Here is a 17,829-nt window from a genome sequence, read left to right as displayed (position 1 = left end):
ACTCAGGAGTGTTGCATGCCACGCTCAACATTAGTATTGCAAGTTTGGGGCTGTGCCTTGAGTGCTGCAGCTCAGGAGTAACACACCTCTCTGTTTCGTTCAGTGGATATTCCTAAATGGAAATGACATAAACACAGTGAAACACTGTGGTGTGGAGAAGGTATTAATTTATTCTTGGAAGTAGAGGACACTTTTCCTTTGACTTTGTGTCTAGACAGTAAATTAGAGATCAATCAATGCTATAAAACTCCTATTGTACAGTATCTTACTGCTCACTTACAGGGTGGGGTTTTTTCCCCTAAGATTTGCTTTGATAGTCTTAAATAGATACCAGGTAGCATCCAAACTTACTTTAAGCAATTAGAGAGCGGGAGGAGAGAAAAATAAACTGCGTAGTAGAAACTTGTTTAGAAATAGCCTGTTTAATCAAGTCAAATTTAATTTTTATTAAAGAGATTGCCCCCAAGTTGCAGACAATACCCAAAGCCCAGTGCTTCCCCCTTCCTGGTTCTGTATTCAGAAAACTGCCAGTTTCTCTTGCTTCTGGCCCACAAGCTACACATATTTCCATGCAAAAACCTTTCCAATGGTCCAGCAAGTTTCCTGTAAAATATATGGGGGGTGGGGGGTGGGGGCATGGGTCTCCTACTAGGGAACTAGCTTGCAATTCTGTCACTCCCAGTCCCTCTTCATCCGTAAACCAAGCTAAGGCTAGTGTTGAAAAGAGGTATCTTCTCCTGTGTCCTTTTGTAAAATAAAACAAATACTATGTTTGCTTTACCATCTATTCTTCAGCTAACTGTTTGTTCTTTTTTCTTCTGTTCCCTTTCTATAAAGAAATAAAGAGTTTAAACATAGGTAAGACACGAGCTCTTTCCCATATAATTTGATATGGTTTGTTTGCTTCATTGTGTTTGCTTTTTGTGTTGTGCTTCTTGTGTAATGTTATGTTCTTCATGTACCACATATAGAAACATTTTTATGTGCTAATTGTGTGTTATGAATATGATAAGCATTAGCAATTATGAAATGCAGTCAAAAAGCAACCAAATAAGTTCTGACAGTAATTAGAAATTTCTAGTAGAATGCAAGTATAATGAACCCCAAGCTAACTTCTCTATAAACACTTCTCCCTGCTGTCTATAATTGGTCTAAATGGTTGAGGTAAACTACAACAGCAGTTTTACAAATGCCAGAAAGGTTCACAAAAGCACTAATGACTGCAAATAGGTCAAAAACTCATTTTCCGGTCATTAATGATTTTCTGAACCCTCTGTCCTTTTTCATAATTTAGTGTCTGTTTTCTTTCATCAAATACATTTAACAGTCAGTCAACCTGTGGGGCTGGTTGTATGCAACCACTAGATGCAGTCACTGTAAGATTCATGAGGGAGAGGCATAACCTTTCTGGATGTTAGGAGAAAAGATTTTTAATCATCTCACCTGAGCACTGGATGCATCCTTCTGGATGGCAGCAGCATAGGAAATGCTCGTACCTTCTTCCATGCCACACCTGGGATGGGGAGGATGTTCACCCGGGAGAATATCAAGGGCAAGAACAAAAAGAGCTGTTGTAAACTATTCCATAGTGTGCTGTGCATCACCCTTTTAAAGCCATACTTTCCATTTCTGTAATACCAGTTAGATGCAGGAGATGGTCTGGACTAAACAGTATAATTTCCCCTTCAAAATACAATTTGGTATAGCAGGCGTAACGCTACTACATTTTCTTATCTGGATTAATTCATTCACAATTTGCTAATGATTATTGGTGATGCTGGAAGCTCCTTGTTTGCATTAACTAAGCTTAGTTAATTTTCCAGGTGCTTAGAGATTTGCTCTGGGCAGCTTGTCCTTTTTGTTAAATTTCAAGAAAAGCTGTTGTTGCACTGTCATGAATTTGATACGCATATGAGAAGATCAGGGAGGACAGGTTGATCCTGCCTGCACTCCCTGTCAGGCATCGGGCTCCTGCACAGACAGAGTAAGGCTGCACCTGGTGGTAACTGCTGCATTTGCTGGGGAGGGCTGGAGGCAGAGACTTTATTGACAAGCCTCTGAGCGATGCCGAATGTTATGGAAAATCTTTTGAAACAAGGTACATTCCCTGGCTTCCTGTAATTTGAATAAAAGTTTACAATGGCATAGAGAAAAGAGAGGCAGAGGTCTTCAGTTACTCAGGTGCCGCTTTGAGAAATATTTACTACTCATTTATAAAATACATCCTTGTTTGAGCTCATAATCTCGCTGTTTCTCTGGGGACGCGGTGAGTGCATGTCACCTTTCAACAGTCATTTTCTGCCACAGCCCCCCAAATGTTTTATGTGGAGACACTTCCACTCTCTGTCCCCTTACCGAGCTCGGGAGAGGGCGAAGGGGTACGCGGCAGGGCTGCAGTGCCGGGGAGTTGCTCCCTGGTCTGGCAAAAAGGCTTGTGGCTGACTCCTTGGCAGAAGTCGGGAGAGAGAAGAGAGGCAGGGCAAGCTGCACGGGCACAGCGATGACTGCAGAAGAGGAGAGGGAAATAAGCCCATGTTCTGCCATTGCTTTTTACGCTGACTTGTACCTTATCCCGTCCTGGTAACGGGGGACATACCTGGCGCTAGCTGTGGGCAGAAGGGGAGCAGGGCCGTGCTCACTCAGGAAGGCAAGCACAGGCCAGCAGAATCACATCGAGAAAGATGCGAGGCCCCTCCGGTGTCACGGAGCGGCTGCTGCTCCGTGTCAGGCAGGTGGGCAGCCCCCCAGCAGCTCCCACCGCCCAGACCGAGCCCAGCCCCTGCCTCCAGCAGCAAGCGGCTGTGCCAGCACAGCTCCGGTCTGCACCGGCCGTGGGACCCCGTTGGCCCAAGGTGGGGGGCTACGTGTCTTAGGAGGGCCAGGCAAAGGGCTCTCCGGGCTGGAGCCCAGCAGAGAGGCCGCAGCCAGCCTGCAGCTGCAACACGCCGTTGTCGGCTCATCTGCCACTGTTGCAAAGCCCTGAGCTAAATTTGGGTGGATTTGTGAAGTAGGGCGCAACGCTACCATCACAGCAAGGTTTGTCCTTCACTGTGAGGGGAAAGCATGGTGGAAGAAGAGAGAATTCAAACCAGTGACAAATGTGCAGGTGTTTGTGTCGCTCAGATACTCAAGAGACTGAGGAAATTTGTAAGTGGAAAGAAATCTTTTTTCATGTGGCAACAAAAAGATTGAGCCTTGTTTTGGAGGGATGAGAAGGAATGTGATAAGGGTCTAGTGAAGAGGTGCAGTCTGCTGCTGAAGATAAGGAGAGGAACTTGGGGAATAAAGAGATTGTGCTCTAATTTCAAGCATGTCACTAGTCTCCCTGCATAACTGTCTACACCACTTAACCTCTCTGTGCCTCAGTTTCCTCCTCTGTAAAATGGGTGTAATACCCATCTTTTTAAAGTACTTTGAGATCCATGCATGAAATAAACCTGCCAAGTATTTTTTGTTTATTGTATTTTTTCATCTCTAATTTCTACACTCCTAGACTTCAGCAGATGGTATTACCTCTGCCTACTGAATTTTGATCAAACCAATCTCCTTCCTACTTTCTACAGTTTTAAAACAAACTATTGATGTAAAATCATGACGTGTCAAAGACTGGCATAGAGGAAGATAACTGTAGAAAGTGATATTTTGGGGCCTACTCATTCCTCCAGATCTGGTCATGACCATATGAACACGGTTGTCTTTGTGCTGCTGATAATCCATCTGCCGAAAGTGGCCTTATAGTTTCAAGCAAGTCTGATCAAGAAATGGCTTATGTCCATCATAACTTACCTCTGTGTATCCTCACTCTTGGAGATGGGCACTTTTGCCACATGTAACTAGGAGTGTGGATATTTGGAGGCAAATATCTCTGGTTACTGGTAAGTAACCTTCATTTTTTTTCTTCCTGTCTTCATTTGTCTTCTATGCTTTGAAACCACCATTGATCTTATTTACACTCACCCATAGGCTCCAAAGGCTGGAAAATTCACATCATGCTTAAAATCCAACTAAATTGAGTTAAACTAGCCAGGCAAGATTTTGAAAATATTTCTGCACTGCAGTTCTGTGTGTGTGAATGTATATATATCGCAAAGATTGACATTTCTCAATTTGCAGATGATTTGCTAAAGTAGTTCCAAAATGTGACAAGCTGTCAAAAAGCATATATTTCCGAAGAGAAGTAGCTTTCCATATGAGCACCCATTCTAATCACAAGCTGAGGACCAGTTTTTCAATAACAGAAGGTTTGGAGTTAAAGTCAGACACTTGGGGTCCCTGTTTTTAGTTATACAACCAACTTCATCTGCCGTAAATGAGATTCTTGATAAGAATGAATGAGAACAAATTTGCTTCAGGAATAAATTTGCTATGCCTCTGCCTCCTATTTATGCAAGGACTCACAAATCTTGTGGCATAAGTAACTCGGAAGCTGATTCTTTGATCTTACGCCTATGACTTCTGCTTTCAAGGGAAGTTAAAGAAGGTGGTGGGAGGAGGGGCAACAGGTAGAGATAAGCCAGAGAATTGACCTGCAGCAGATCTGAAGGGCTGAAGAGATGAAGAGGGAAGTCTGCTGTGCAGCTTTGGCTTACGGGGCTCTGCTGTGCAAGGGTTGGTGTAGCAGGATGAATGAGATTTAAAATTACAATCCTTCTGAAGCACTGACCAGGTCCTAATCAAGTTAGCTCCTCAGATGGTAGTCCTTCAGACCCCACCTCTGCATGAAGGTGTCAGACTTTCTTTCCAGATCTCTCTGTGCCTGATGAGTATCCAAGCTCTGAAAGCCTGTGAAGTTTCTAGACTGCTCAGCTGTTTCTGTTTTATGCTTTCTTTTTCTCTAAAGCAACAATCCCGCTCATAAATACTATCTGGCCGTGGACCCTGTTTCAGGCTCACTGTACGTATCGGACACCAATAGTCGACGCATATACAAGGTCAAGTCCCTCACTGGCACGAAGGACCTAGCTGGTAACTCGGAAGTGGTAGCAGGAACGGGAGAGCAATGCCTGCCCTTTGATGAAGCCAGATGTGGGGACGGAGGGAAGGCAGTGGACGCAACCCTAATGAGCCCTCGAGGTAAAGTAGGAAAAGAAGCTGGAGAAAATGACTGTCTGAGGCTAGACTGGATGTGGAAATAATTATCTGGCAATTAAATCACTCCTTGCTTGGTAATTTTTATTCTGGGCTTTAATTACAGTGGATTGGCAAGTGTTCGTGCTTTGTTTAGTTAAAGCAAACTTTATTACCCCAACACTAAATGCTGCAAAAGGAGAACAGAACACAAATTAGCAGGGTACTGCTCACTCCAAGAAGCAAGCATGTAAGCTGGGGAACAAATTACTGTTTGAGATATGGTCTTTGGGGAGAAAAACTGCCTGCTGTGGCTTTTTTCCTGAGGTTTTATTCTATGTATCCCCTTTTTCTTCAGCGGCAGAGGAAAAATGAAAGGATCTTTGCCCTTCCTAGTTTCTAATTTTTAACAAAAAAGTTTTCAAGATGATGTAGAGATTTGGGGATGTGTTCCTTTTGAAGATTTTTTTTCCCCATTTTTTCATCTTAATTGTAAGGATGAATTAAGCAGGTGTATTGCCAGGTGTTTCAAACATCTTTGGGGTTTATTTCAATGGTTGAAAATAACTAGGTGATCGTAAAATCAAATAAAAATGAAAGGTCCTGTTTCTTTGTATAGGTAATAGTTTCAGTTCGTACATCCGGAGTATATCAACAGAGCTGCTTGCATGGTTTAAGTTAGGTCTTGCATAGAAGTTAAGAAAATAAAGCTGTATCTTCTCTTGCTGCCCAATAGGATGAGCACTGCAACTATTTGAAGACAAAATTTTTAGATCAATATTTTATTTTCAGCCCAAGAAATGGACAAGGCAGCGCGCCAAATCAAAGCGGGAAAGGCAAGTGGGAAAAAGCCTGCCCTCCTTCACAACAGGCAGCAGCATCCTTCTGTTCCACCAAGGGAGCACCCTTTCATTCTGTGCCTTTCCTCTCTAAGGACTCCCAATGTGACAGGCATTGAAACTTTCATTTTTTTCTAGGCTGGAAACCCTTGTGCCTTCATCTGGAAACACCAGATGTTCTTCCCATATTCCGTACTGGAACAGGCCAAAGAATTAAACAACATCCTGAAAGAATATATTGTCCACTTATTTTTTCAAGATTTTTAAGCCATTTTTTCAAGATTTCTAAAAATTCTGCATCCTCTTTAGATCCTTCCGACGAAGAAAGCGACACATCAAATTTCTGAGATTAAAATTTAGGAGATAATTTTTCTTTTCTTACTGGGTTTATGTAATGTATCCTACAGAGTTTGAATTTAGAAGTAAACTGATGCATTCTGCTGGCTCTCTGGCATGTTTGGGAGATTTCTGTAGGTTTTTTTTCTTTTAAAGCCTCAATGGATAAACCTGCTTGGTGCCATTTATTCAGCAGAACTAGAGGTACTTGGAGGGTTCCAGGACCTCTGCTCAGGTTGGAAGGGAGGAAAGGACAGGGGAAGTGAACAAATGTCACCATCTTGTTGACTTGTTGATAAGATGAAGCCTGCCTTGAAGCTAGGAGCCTAACTGCTTCACTGATGCCTGGGTTTTATATTTGCAGGAATTGCAGTGGATAAGTATGGCCTCATGTATTTTGTCGATGCCACTATGATTAGGAAAGTGGATCAGAATGGAATTATATCAACCCTGCTGGGCTCCAATGACCTAACTGCTGTTCGACCTCTCAGCTGTGATTCCAGCATGGATGTCACCCAGGTAGACTCTTAACTGCATTTATTTTTCTCTCTGCCGTAGAAGAGATGGGCATCTTTTTTGGATGACTGCCTGGCCACTTAAGAAATACATTGTGCAGCACAAGATGATAGCATATTTGATTCATTACTGAGATGAGTGAACCATCCTTTTACTGTGGCTAACACAGGTTATTTATGCAACTATAGAGAAATAAGGTTGAGATAACGGGAGTTATTGTCTTAATTGCCTGTTTTTCTGTAATTATTGTAGAGCTTGCACAACGTAGCGTTCATTCTTTGCACAGAAACACAATTAGCCAAAGTTACCACTGCACGTAGCTTTAATATTTCCGAAAAACAAAGTCATTGCTTGAAGTAGTTGCCGTTCATGACTTGGTTTCATGATTTACGCTGATAAACCCCTCACTAATTTTCTGTTGTTACACATGGAATTTTAAACACTAGAAGTGTACTGTTCAGTTATGAGTTTTACAGTAATAATTTGTGCAACTCATAGGTACGGCTGGAGTGGCCTACTGATCTCGCTGTCAATCCCATGGACAACTCACTTTATGTCCTAGAGAACAATGTTATTTTACGGATCACAGAAAATCATCAAGTTAGCATTATTGCTGGACGCCCCATGCACTGCCAGGTTCCTGGTATAGACTACTCTCTTAGCAAACTGGCTATTCATTCTGCACTTGAATCAGCCAGTGCCATTGCCATCTCACACACAGGAGTTCTTTACATCAGTGAGACAGATGAAAAAAAAATTAATCGGCTACGCCAGGTAACTACCAATGGAGAAATATGCCTTCTTGCAGGGGCAGCTTCAGACTGTGATTGCAAAAATGATGTCAACTGTAATTGCTATTCTGGGGATGATGGGTATGCCACTGATGCCATCTTAAATTCACCATCTTCCTTAGCTGTGGCCCCAGATGGTACCATCTACATAGCTGATCTTGGAAATATCCGCATTAGGGCTGTCAGTAAAAACAGGCCCATTCTTAATTCTTTTAACCAATATGAAGCTGCATCTCCAGGAGAACAGGAGCTGTATGTCTTCAATGCTGACGGGATTCACCAGTACACTCTCAGCCTTGTTACCGGGGAGTACTTGTACAATTTCACCTATAGCAGCGATAACGATGTCACGGAGGTGATGGACAACAATGGCAACTCCTTGAAGGTCCGTCGGGATGCCAGTGGGATGCCCCGCCATTTACTGATGCCGGATAATCAGATTGTCACGCTGGCTGTCGGCACTAATGGTGGACTCAAGCTGGTCTCAACACAGACCCTGGAGCTCGGATTAATGACATATAATGGAAACAGTGGTCTCTTAGCAACGAAGAGTGATGAAACAGGATGGACAACATTTTATGAGTAAGAATGTTTTTGGCTATATTAAGCGTACATTTATTTTTCAAGCGGTAGTGAGTAAGCCCTAAACTGACCCTACTGAAATTGGTTGTAGGCTTGTCACTGATTCCGAGTAAGGCCGTTACACCTCAGCCTAATGTGATACTGGGGATGATTAAGTGGCTTCTCGATTTCATCAGTTTTGCCGTGTCCTTTGGGTGGGTACTGAACCACCCAAATTCCTGCCCGCAGTCTGATACCGGTGGGGCAGCTGGCCTCCAGCTCCAGCACGAAGGACTGTGTGCCACGTTCGGAAACCCGTGTTTGATTTACCAGTTTGGGCCCCGCTCTTAGCCGTCAGCAAGGCAGCAGATAACCCCATCCCGGCCAGGCCCCAGCGCTCCGCAGCCCCTGCCGAGCTGCCTCTCTGGGAGCCCTAATGCTGCAGCGTCCCGTGGAACTCAGATTGTGTATTGTTCTGTTCAGACTCGTATATTGCTCGTGGTTGTTAAAATGTTGATTAACTTCACTGAATGTTCACTCTTGAGACAAGTGAGGAAGTGAGCTCCCCAGCTCTCTGTCCCAGCCCTGGTGTGACTTCGGTAATTTTTCGATAACCCAAAAGCACACTGGTGTGTGAGCATGTAGAGTAAAAAGACAGAACTTCGTTTTTAAATGTAATACATCGGAGATGAAGTTCAAAAGTAGACTAAAAAGCTAGAAAAACTAGTCAGAATTTTATTAACGGTTATCCTATTCTTCATAGTCTTATTGCCATTTATTGATCAAAACAGGTTTAAAAATAGAAGGTAAACAATGTATCCAAAATACATATAACTTTTAAGTATGGCAAGTCTGATGCCACATATTTTGTTTGAAATAGTTAACGATTACTAAATGCCATTTCTCAAAGTAGCGGTTAGAAAGTACGACTAGGGCTTTATATTTCATTTGAAATTGTAGGCTTATTTTTAAGGTGATGACAAACACCTGTTTAGATTTATTAACGCCTTGATTTGGGCCGCCGCTTGCTTTCTTTTTGAGAGAAGACGTAGGTCTTCTTTGCAGAAATGCAAAGGACTGTGTTCACCATCGGCTCAAAACACACGCAGAGCGGCGCCGCTCAGCAGCTGCTGGCCGCGGTGCCTCGTTCCGTAGCAAGGAAAGCAGCGCCCTCTGGTGGTCGCCTCCGCTCCTGGCCCTGGCGAGGTTTTCACCCAGACTCTGGGTCGAGATGTGGAGGGGGTTTTCTCCTTCGTATTTTGCAAAGACTATTTCTTTACCCCACATTGGCTACAGAAATAATCCAGTTATGGAATTCCTGAAAGATGTTAGCTGCGGATTACAAGCTCAAGTAAAAGCTTTTTTTTTTAGTTAGCACTAAAATTGCACGTTATCGTTGGTGAGCTACGGGTCCCCTTCTAGGTAGGTTTTTTGGTTGTTTTTTCCTCAATAGCTAGCTCAAGATTTGGATCAGAAGTCATATAAACTAGCTATTTCTCAAAACACCAGTAATTAACTGTAGAAAATTTAATAGCAAAGTAATTTAAAACTCTACAGGAAAATCAATGAAACATTAAAAAAGGTCATCAGAAAGTTGCAGGTTACAAAACTGGTATAACTAGTGGCTGAGAATCACATGAAGGACTAAATTAGCACGATTTATTAGAAAAATTTTACTGTAATTCCTAAGTAAATACAAAAGGTAGGTGCTTTGCTGTCTTACTGAGGTGCATCTAAAAATATAACAATGTATATATAGTCCTGACATGTCAACTAGATGTTTTTCCAAGATCAAATAAGATATGATGCACAACCCTTGCTTCAGATCAGTGGGAGTTAATTACCATATTTAGGTTGAAATAGTACAGCCTGAGGTACTTGCTGAGATAATTAGTAACTTTGATGAGGCAGCAGAAATAACTTACTTTCTCCCAGATTTGTACATACATTCTCATACGCACAGAGCCCATAGATGAGAGGACAGCATAGACATTTTTTTGCATGAAAAATGCATATACTTTATAATGCATGTATAAAATAAACTAGACATGATGACTGTTACCTAGGTTAGAAAAAAAGCCATAAAATGCCCTTCACAAAGGTATTAAAAGAAGCTGTGTGTCTGTAGATGTTTGTGGAAAACCCCATGTGAGGACTAGAAGTTAGCTATGTGCACTCAAGATACTCATTAGAAAATACCAGAAAAAGAGAGAGGCGTCTCCTTGAGGCTGATCCTAAGCAGCTGACTCACAGTAACTCCTTAATATGCTTTGTAATCTCATGTGCCCCCGCAGCTGAGGGCTTTATTAATAAGATTACAAGAATTTACAAACCTAAACTATCACAGACCACAGTAACTCAGTACTGGGTTTGGGTTTCTATTTGTTCTTCAAAGCCAGATCCAAGGGGAAAATTCTGTATTCATCATTATGCCATGTATTTGGGTAGCTATAAGTTAACATCAATTAAGATGAAAGAAATACTTAGCCAATGATAGTTTATAAGGACAATAAAACAGTTTTCTGTGCCACATTCGTACAGAGATAATAAGTATACCCCAAATTGTTAATATGGCAGCAGAACTGGAAAAGAACAAATGTCTTCTAAGTAGTAAAATACTATATGAGCTAAAGTTCTTATGAAAAATTTATTTCAGTGTATTTATATCAACCAGACGTTGAAGTGCCATGCTAGCTTGTTGGGCATATTCCTTCCTTTTATCTGGAACTGTACTCTGAAAATGCTCACAAAATTCAATTTGTGCAGCATCTCTAGGTATGCATGTGTATAGGCAGAGAAATGCATACACAAAATATTTTTATATGTGTACACATCCCATACTTATATATATAGTGCATGTGTATATGTGTGCAGTTTGTTTGCAGTAGGAGCAGGCAAGGCTCTTAAATACTGTAGCAGCTACCAGCTGGCTCACGTGCGGTGGTTTAAGTTTGGGTTTGAGCATGAAGCACAGCTCTTTGAAGTGGCTCCTCAGTGGCAGTCCACTTGGTCTTGGGAGCATACTAAAAGTGTGCTGCCATTTTCTTCTTGAATCAGCTTTGGGTTTTATAAGGGAGAGAAAATAGGGATATATGTAAGTGTGTGTGGATCTGGACCTTGCCCTGCTCTATGTTAAGTCAAAAGCTGCTGTTACTCCTTCTGCAGTACGTGTGTAGCACTGTCCTAGCTACTCCCACCCGCAAGCTGTTGAGCAGCACACATCTCAGACCTCACGGACCAGAATGCTAGCTATAAAAATACATCGCAGGAGATGTAGAGGTGCCATAATACTGGGCATGGGAGAACAGCCTTCAGTGCGTTATCACAAGCCCGCTGAAGGGATGCACAGCTCAGGTATCTGTAGCTGAGAAGGTGACAGAGAGGTGCTCAGCTGTGTCCCATGGTGCGGTCGGCTCTGAGCCACCAGGCAGCCGGGCACCGTCTCCAGGCTGCAGGCAGAGCCAGCGAGCAGCTTCGGTGTGGGGCGGGGGGCAGCGGCTGGTCTCACCCCGAGCTGTCCTGGGAACTTCGGCCTTGGAAAGCTTTGCCTGCTTGGGCGGGCTTGGTCCCGGTTACCAATATATTAGCGAGTTAGCAGTGGTCACAGGGAGATGCTGGTTTTTTAAGATACTGGGATTAAGAAAGGATCACTCCACTTGTAATTTTATTGGTAGAAAAGCTTGGGATGAAACCTTAACTGAGGGAGAGAAAATTCTAACTGAAAGCTTAGGAATTTCAGTGTACCCAGACCCCTCCTGATTTGAAGATACAAAGGTTACCTTATCAGATCTGACTCATCTAGCCTGATGCTGTGTCATAGACTGTGATAGCGAGTGGCTGCTTCTGAAGATGATACCAAGAAGTCCCAGGTCAATTAATATATTTTCCATTGCAATTTTTTTCTTTTACTTCATTAGACCCAGCTTCATGTCATTAAGAAGAAAGATACATAACCATTTAATTCCTATATAGCTTGATTCTTATTATTCATATAAATGTCTGGGTGTTCTATTTTACTAAGCACTTGCTCTCACATAATACATAAATTTAAAAAAAAAAAAAACTCAAAAGGATGTCACTTCTAGATTTTGTAATACATAAAAGGTTTCTCTTTTATTAATTTTACAGTTTTTAGCCTTAAGGTATTTTTAAAAATAGGATTTCATTGATGCAATGGATAAAGTAGAAATGCCTTCATTATACATTGGTGTTGCAGTGTGTATATATTATTTGAGTAGTGGATTTTTGATATATCTAGCTTATAAACTAAGTGGTCTGCAGATCTTCATATAGAATACTTTTGTATGTATCAGTTTAAGCCTGTCCATCACTTGCTTATAAACCCTTTTAATCTCTGCCGTTGCTGATTTCAAAAACTGTTACCAGCACTGGGAAACATGGCAGGGGGCAAAGCACTGATTTCTAGAAATAACAATAGAAGGTTTTAATTTTTCTGGTTTGGTCTCTGTACAGCCTCATCCATGTTTGCTTTTTAGGCTGCCCTTGTACTTTGAACAGAGATTTTCAGTGAGTAGCCCACAGCAATCCCCTGGAATTTTTCCTGGGTTAATTAAAAACCCAGCAATGTGAATGAAGAGTTTAAATTAATATCTCATTTGCATTGCCTAAAATATATTTGCTGATGGGGAGTTTCACCAACCATTTTTCTGGACGTCCACCAAGCTCTGTGTAGTCACGCTGAAGCCACTCATAGATTTTTCTAGTTTGTCCTAAACGACATTGCCTCTTCTGTAATACTTGACACCTCAGTACTCTCTTCATCACTCTGCTAATCACTAAACACACCAAGGAAGTCCACATACAGACTCTTAGGGCATATCTCATTATTAACTTCTGGGATTTTGAAACTGTCCATTTTTTGTACTTTTTGTTTCTTCTTGCTAGATGGATGCTTGACTGGATCAAATTCTTCCCTCATCTATACTTTATGAGTATTTTTCAATTCTAGTTTGTGAAGACCGTTATATAAACTTAACCAAAGCCCCCAGAGCCCCTTTCATAGATTATCTCAACATAACATCTTTTATCCAGTACCTTAAATTATATATAAAATATATATACATATGTATATATGGGTAGAAACTTGTGAATTTTACTAAGAAAATCAAGCTGCTTAATCTTTATTTGATCCTGCAATGCTTAAATGAACACAATGTATTATTGGTCCCTTTTAGGTCACATGAAGCTTTGTTTTATTGATTTACTTCTTTGCCTAATGCTTCCATTGGTTCTGGTAAGGCTTGTTGCTCCACAGGTGATTTTTTTCCTTCCTCCCCAATATTCAGTTGAATGGGTGCAACCATTTGCAATGGAGCTGAAAGGCATATTTTATATTTGTCTTAACTGAGGAGCCAATTTGTGTATTAATTTTGGAAATACACTATACAGTTCAGGTGACCTACTTTGAGGTTTCTGAGTGATTTAATTGTAAAAAGTCATGTTGAAAGCACTGATTTTTTTTCATCTTTACAGCTAACCACGATGTACAAAGAACTCAGCTAACTCTGTGATACTAAACGTGCTCCTCTTCTCTTCTGTTACTCTCAAGCAGTGCAATGGATTTACCAGTTCTCTTCCAGGCTTCCTGCTCCCTGGATTTCTACGTTCAAAGGATGACCAGTTGGTTTCAATCTCTACCTAAACTTTTCCCTTTATCTACACAGGACATTTTTTTTCTTGCCTTTCTGCTGATTAGAAGTATGTGCGCTTTGGTAGCAGCTGAGTGAGAGACACTTGCACAAGTAGAGAACTGCAGCAAGCAGAGTGTCAGACTGGAATACTGATTTTGTTTCAGGTCCCCATTTCTTGCCCTTAAGATCCGAAGGATTGCTTCTTTAGCATAAGTATGCACTCAAATATAGCATACTAAAGGAAAGGGAGAAAGAGTCTGATTTGATTTCAGGCAGCATTCCTTCTTTCCCCCCTCCTCAGGCTTTATACCTCTAAATAAATTTCACTCAATAAACTCATGGAGAGCCCTTTTTCTTTTTTTCTTTTTTTTTTTTTTTGTTTTGTTTTGTTTTTTTTTTTATCTTTATGCCTCTGGAGCACTTAATTCATCTTCAAAGGTATATTCTGAGTGCTGACTGCTGCCCTTTGTGCAACTCCAACCTATCCTGTACTTTAACTTCTCATTATTCTTCTTTATGAGCCAAAATACTGACCCCAAAATGCAGTTCGATACCACAGATAAGATCTAAATGAAATTATTGTTTTCAAGTTGATGTCTTTTTTAATCTCTTATGGCAAGTTTATTCCTTGATATGTCACTTAAGGCCATACTTAGTAGTTTCCACTGAGTATTCAATTGCAAATGTGCAGTGTATGCAATTGATATTGTAGTATCCATCATAAGTCCACTTCCTTAGAGTGAAATGCAACTATTAAAATGCAGATGAATTTACTAATTATAATTGTTTGAGCCAAATATCACTCTGTGTATCTGTAATAATTTAATTCATTAATAATATAAAAGATGCTAGCCTGGAATTGCACTCATGTAGTTGAGATCACTATCTCTGAAAATTATTATTTCATCATTATAGACTCTTTCAAGAACAGAGAAATAGGTATGGCCAAGATGTTCTTGAAAATCTGTTTCATTCTGGGGTTTTTTGCACAAATGTGGTGCATTATTAATACATTGGGTATTGAAATGAACATATATCCTCATGCTTTTTTGCTCTCACTAACTTTTCTATTAGCTATGATCATGAAGGGCGTCTGACCAATGTAACACGTCCCACCGGAGTGGTAACTAGCCTTCATCGAGAAATGGAAAAGTCCATTACCATCGACATTGAGAATTCTAATCGGGATGACGATGTCACGGTCATCACAAATCTCTCCTCTGTGGAGGCTTCCTATACAGTTGTTCAAGGTACCAAAGTACACTTCTCAGCACATCTCCTAACCACACACACAACTTGAGAAAGCAATTCGCAAAAGATTTGTGTCATTAGTACACTTATGAGCAGGGAGAAAGCGTATAAGTGTTGCAGGAAAAACTTCCATAAAGCTCATTCCTAAGTGACAGGTAAGAGACATTTCACAATCACGCTTTCTGTCAAATACATACGGTCGTTACCTGCTGGTGTAAGTTAGCCCTTCTGTTACCTCTTGGGTCAGGGTCACTTTACCCACTCGCATATTTCTCTGTACTTCACTGCAAAATTGGTTCTGACTTCAGTGCCACAGAGAGGCAGTCTGCTGAGCGTTGGCTGCCTGGGTAGAGATCCTTGTGGAGAGAGAGGATTAGGTAGAGTCCCACTATTAGAAATTAAATCTTCCAAATTAATACACTGCCATTAAATAAAATGTAGAACCGTCAGGGCAGTGGATGCTCTTGTGCCACAGTTAGCACTTCCGAGGACAGCGTTACAGCCCCAGCCTGGCAGGAGAGATCAGTAACAAAGTGGTTAAATGTTTGCACAGAGCTTTCCAGCACCACCCAGGCATTGTATCTGATGAAGCAAAAACAGTCAGGTATCAAAGAGAGACTGAAAGGAATTTGACGAGTGATGGGGTTTTTTAAATTAAGATACAATGTCACTGGAATAAGAATATCACCATCGAACAATAGTATCCTCCTGACATAAATGTCAACATTTATAGACTATTATACCGTGACACGTCTGGTTATAAAGACTTTATTTCTCTTATACCAGATGATTAATTACATAGATGCTGTCCTTCTGTCAGACAAATTGTGATGCTTTGGTGACAGTTGCACACTGTAGCGCTCCATCCTGGCTGAGAATCGGCTTGGCTGTGTCAAACAGCGGGAGAACTACAGGGTCATAAAAGTACAGGCTGTTTTTATAACTCTTCTCCGACAGCCACAGGGCTGGGTGGGCGCATCAGGCTAGTGCACCTCTGGTGGGGTGGCAGGGAGCCAGGCAAGCAAAGGGCTGTAGCTGTCAGCTTGCACACCTTGAGGATTTAAAGCCAAACTCGAATTCTGTACAAAGCCTCTGCTTGGAGACAGTTTTTAAACAGAGGGAAGAAAAAAAGAAGAGGCGCTTACTTCTTCCCACTCTTTTTTTTTTTTTTTTTTTTTTCTTTTTTTTTTTCCCCTGTCCTGGAGTTTAATGGTTTTTTGTTTATCCAGCAGGACAGTTTTCAGGAGTTTTTGTTCATATTAGAAATAAATTACATGGTTGAACACATATCACTGTGCATTTTGATTCATAATTAAGACTAAAGGGAAAACATAATGAAATAAACACAGTATCTCTCTGCAGGCTCACTGCTACACTACTGTTCTTTACATGAATCAGTAACATCTGTAATTTCCACCATAGTACCACGTAAATGGTAATTGCAGGGTGACTTCATTTAACTTCAACAGGAGTGCAATAAAAAACCAATCAAATTAAGCTATATGTTTTCTTTATGACTGGAGTAGCTAAATTATTTTCTTTTCATTATTGCTGTAGATCAAGTGAGGAACAGCTACCAGCTCTGTAATAATGGTACTTTGAGAGTGATGTATGCCAATGGCATGAGCATTAGCTTTCACAGCGAACCTCATGTCCTGGCTGGGACTGTGACTCCCACCATAGGACGATGTAATATTTCTCTACCAATGGAAAATGGTTTAAATTCAATTGAATGGCGTCTGAGGAAGGAACAGATTAAAGGCAAAGTGACTGTGTTTGGAAGAAAGCTCAGGGTAAGTAGAACCTGTCATTACAATAACAAACTTTTATTCTGTGGGCAGAAAGTTAATTTTTCAGTTTGAAGGACATCTTTCCTAGTTTTGCTCGTTTTAAAAATGTACAGCCCTGGGATTGTCTTTGGTATGATGATCTTTTCTTTGTGAGGTCAGTTAACTGCATGGGATTATCTGCTGCACACAGCTACAGAAGCTTCATTACTAAAAGTATTCCAAAAGAGGGTGGCAAAAATACCCAGAATACTGGTGCAAGTCACTTTGCTTCTGAAGGTAGAGAAAAAAAAAAAAATTGAACTGCTCGCCATTTGTAAAAATGCTATGGCACACTTACCACAGTTAGTCCTGGGGAGAAAACACAATTACAGCTTGAGCGGTTACGTTCTGCTTCTGTAAAATCCCCCTACAGATTCATTGAGACAGGCATATTGTGTTTATTCCCTTTCCCAAATGGCACGATTGGAAAATAATTGCCATAATTACAAAGTCATAAGCATAGGATAAGAAAGACACTCAGGTCGTGTAATCCATCCCCTGCCAAATTAAAGATCTGCTGCAGCCGAATTAATCCCATTCTGTGTTTAGCTGGCCTGTTTTTCACCCCTTAAGTATCTAAACTTTCGCTGGCTGCCTCAGTGTATACAGTTTTGGAAGGGCTTTGAGATACTGGGCAGGAAACAAATGTAGCGCTGGTTAAGGCCTGGTTCTTTTAATAATTCTTTCAACATCATTGGACATGAGATACCATTCTGTGTGTTCAAGATGAAATACTAAATGCAATATATGTAAACAATTATGTAGTAATTTACAAAAATTATAAGACTCTGATGTTAAATTTTGGTATTTTCCTATTGCATAATATCTAATTCATGAAGTCTTTCCTTATTCTCACAAATGCTCAGGATGCACATTGGGGAGAGGGGGAAGGCTGGACAAAAAATGGAATGAGATTAGCAGCTAATCCTTAATGACTAAATTTCATGGCTGTGTAATGGATTTTTGATGTGTTGACCTGCAGAAGTTG

At 41.0% G+C, this 17,829-nt stretch overlaps 1 protein-coding gene across 20 annotated transcripts in view; it reads left to right on the top strand.

Annotated features, from left to right (window-relative positions):
* Positions 1 to 17,829, top strand: part of TENM2 (teneurin transmembrane protein 2) — a 1,028,597-nt gene that overhangs the window by 991,189 nt on the left and 19,579 nt on the right. For 16 of the 20 annotated variants that reach the window (XM_080399947.1, XM_080399949.1, XM_080399942.1 and 13 more), the window contains 6 exons: positions 838 to 858; positions 4,841 to 5,073; positions 6,607 to 6,761; positions 7,257 to 8,131; positions 14,836 to 15,011; positions 16,570 to 16,805. In XM_080399947.1, coding sequence (XP_080256073.1) covers positions 838 to 858; positions 4,841 to 5,073; positions 6,607 to 6,761; positions 7,257 to 8,131; positions 14,836 to 15,011; positions 16,570 to 16,805 — 1,696 coding nt within the window. The remainder of the gene's footprint in view (positions 1 to 837; positions 859 to 4,840; positions 5,074 to 6,606; positions 6,762 to 7,256; positions 8,132 to 14,835; positions 15,012 to 16,569; positions 16,806 to 17,829) is intronic. The other 4 variants (XM_080399937.1, XM_080399954.1, XM_080399951.1 and 1 more) reach the window with 1 other exon arrangement.

The sequence above is a fragment of the Falco punctatus genome, assembly GCF_963210335.1.
Source record: "Falco punctatus genome assembly, chromosome: 8".
NCBI lineage: Eukaryota > Metazoa > Chordata > Aves > Falconiformes > Falconidae > Falco > Falco punctatus.
Note: the sequence above shows the minus strand (reverse complement) of the source record. Positions and strands in the feature narration are given on the sequence as shown.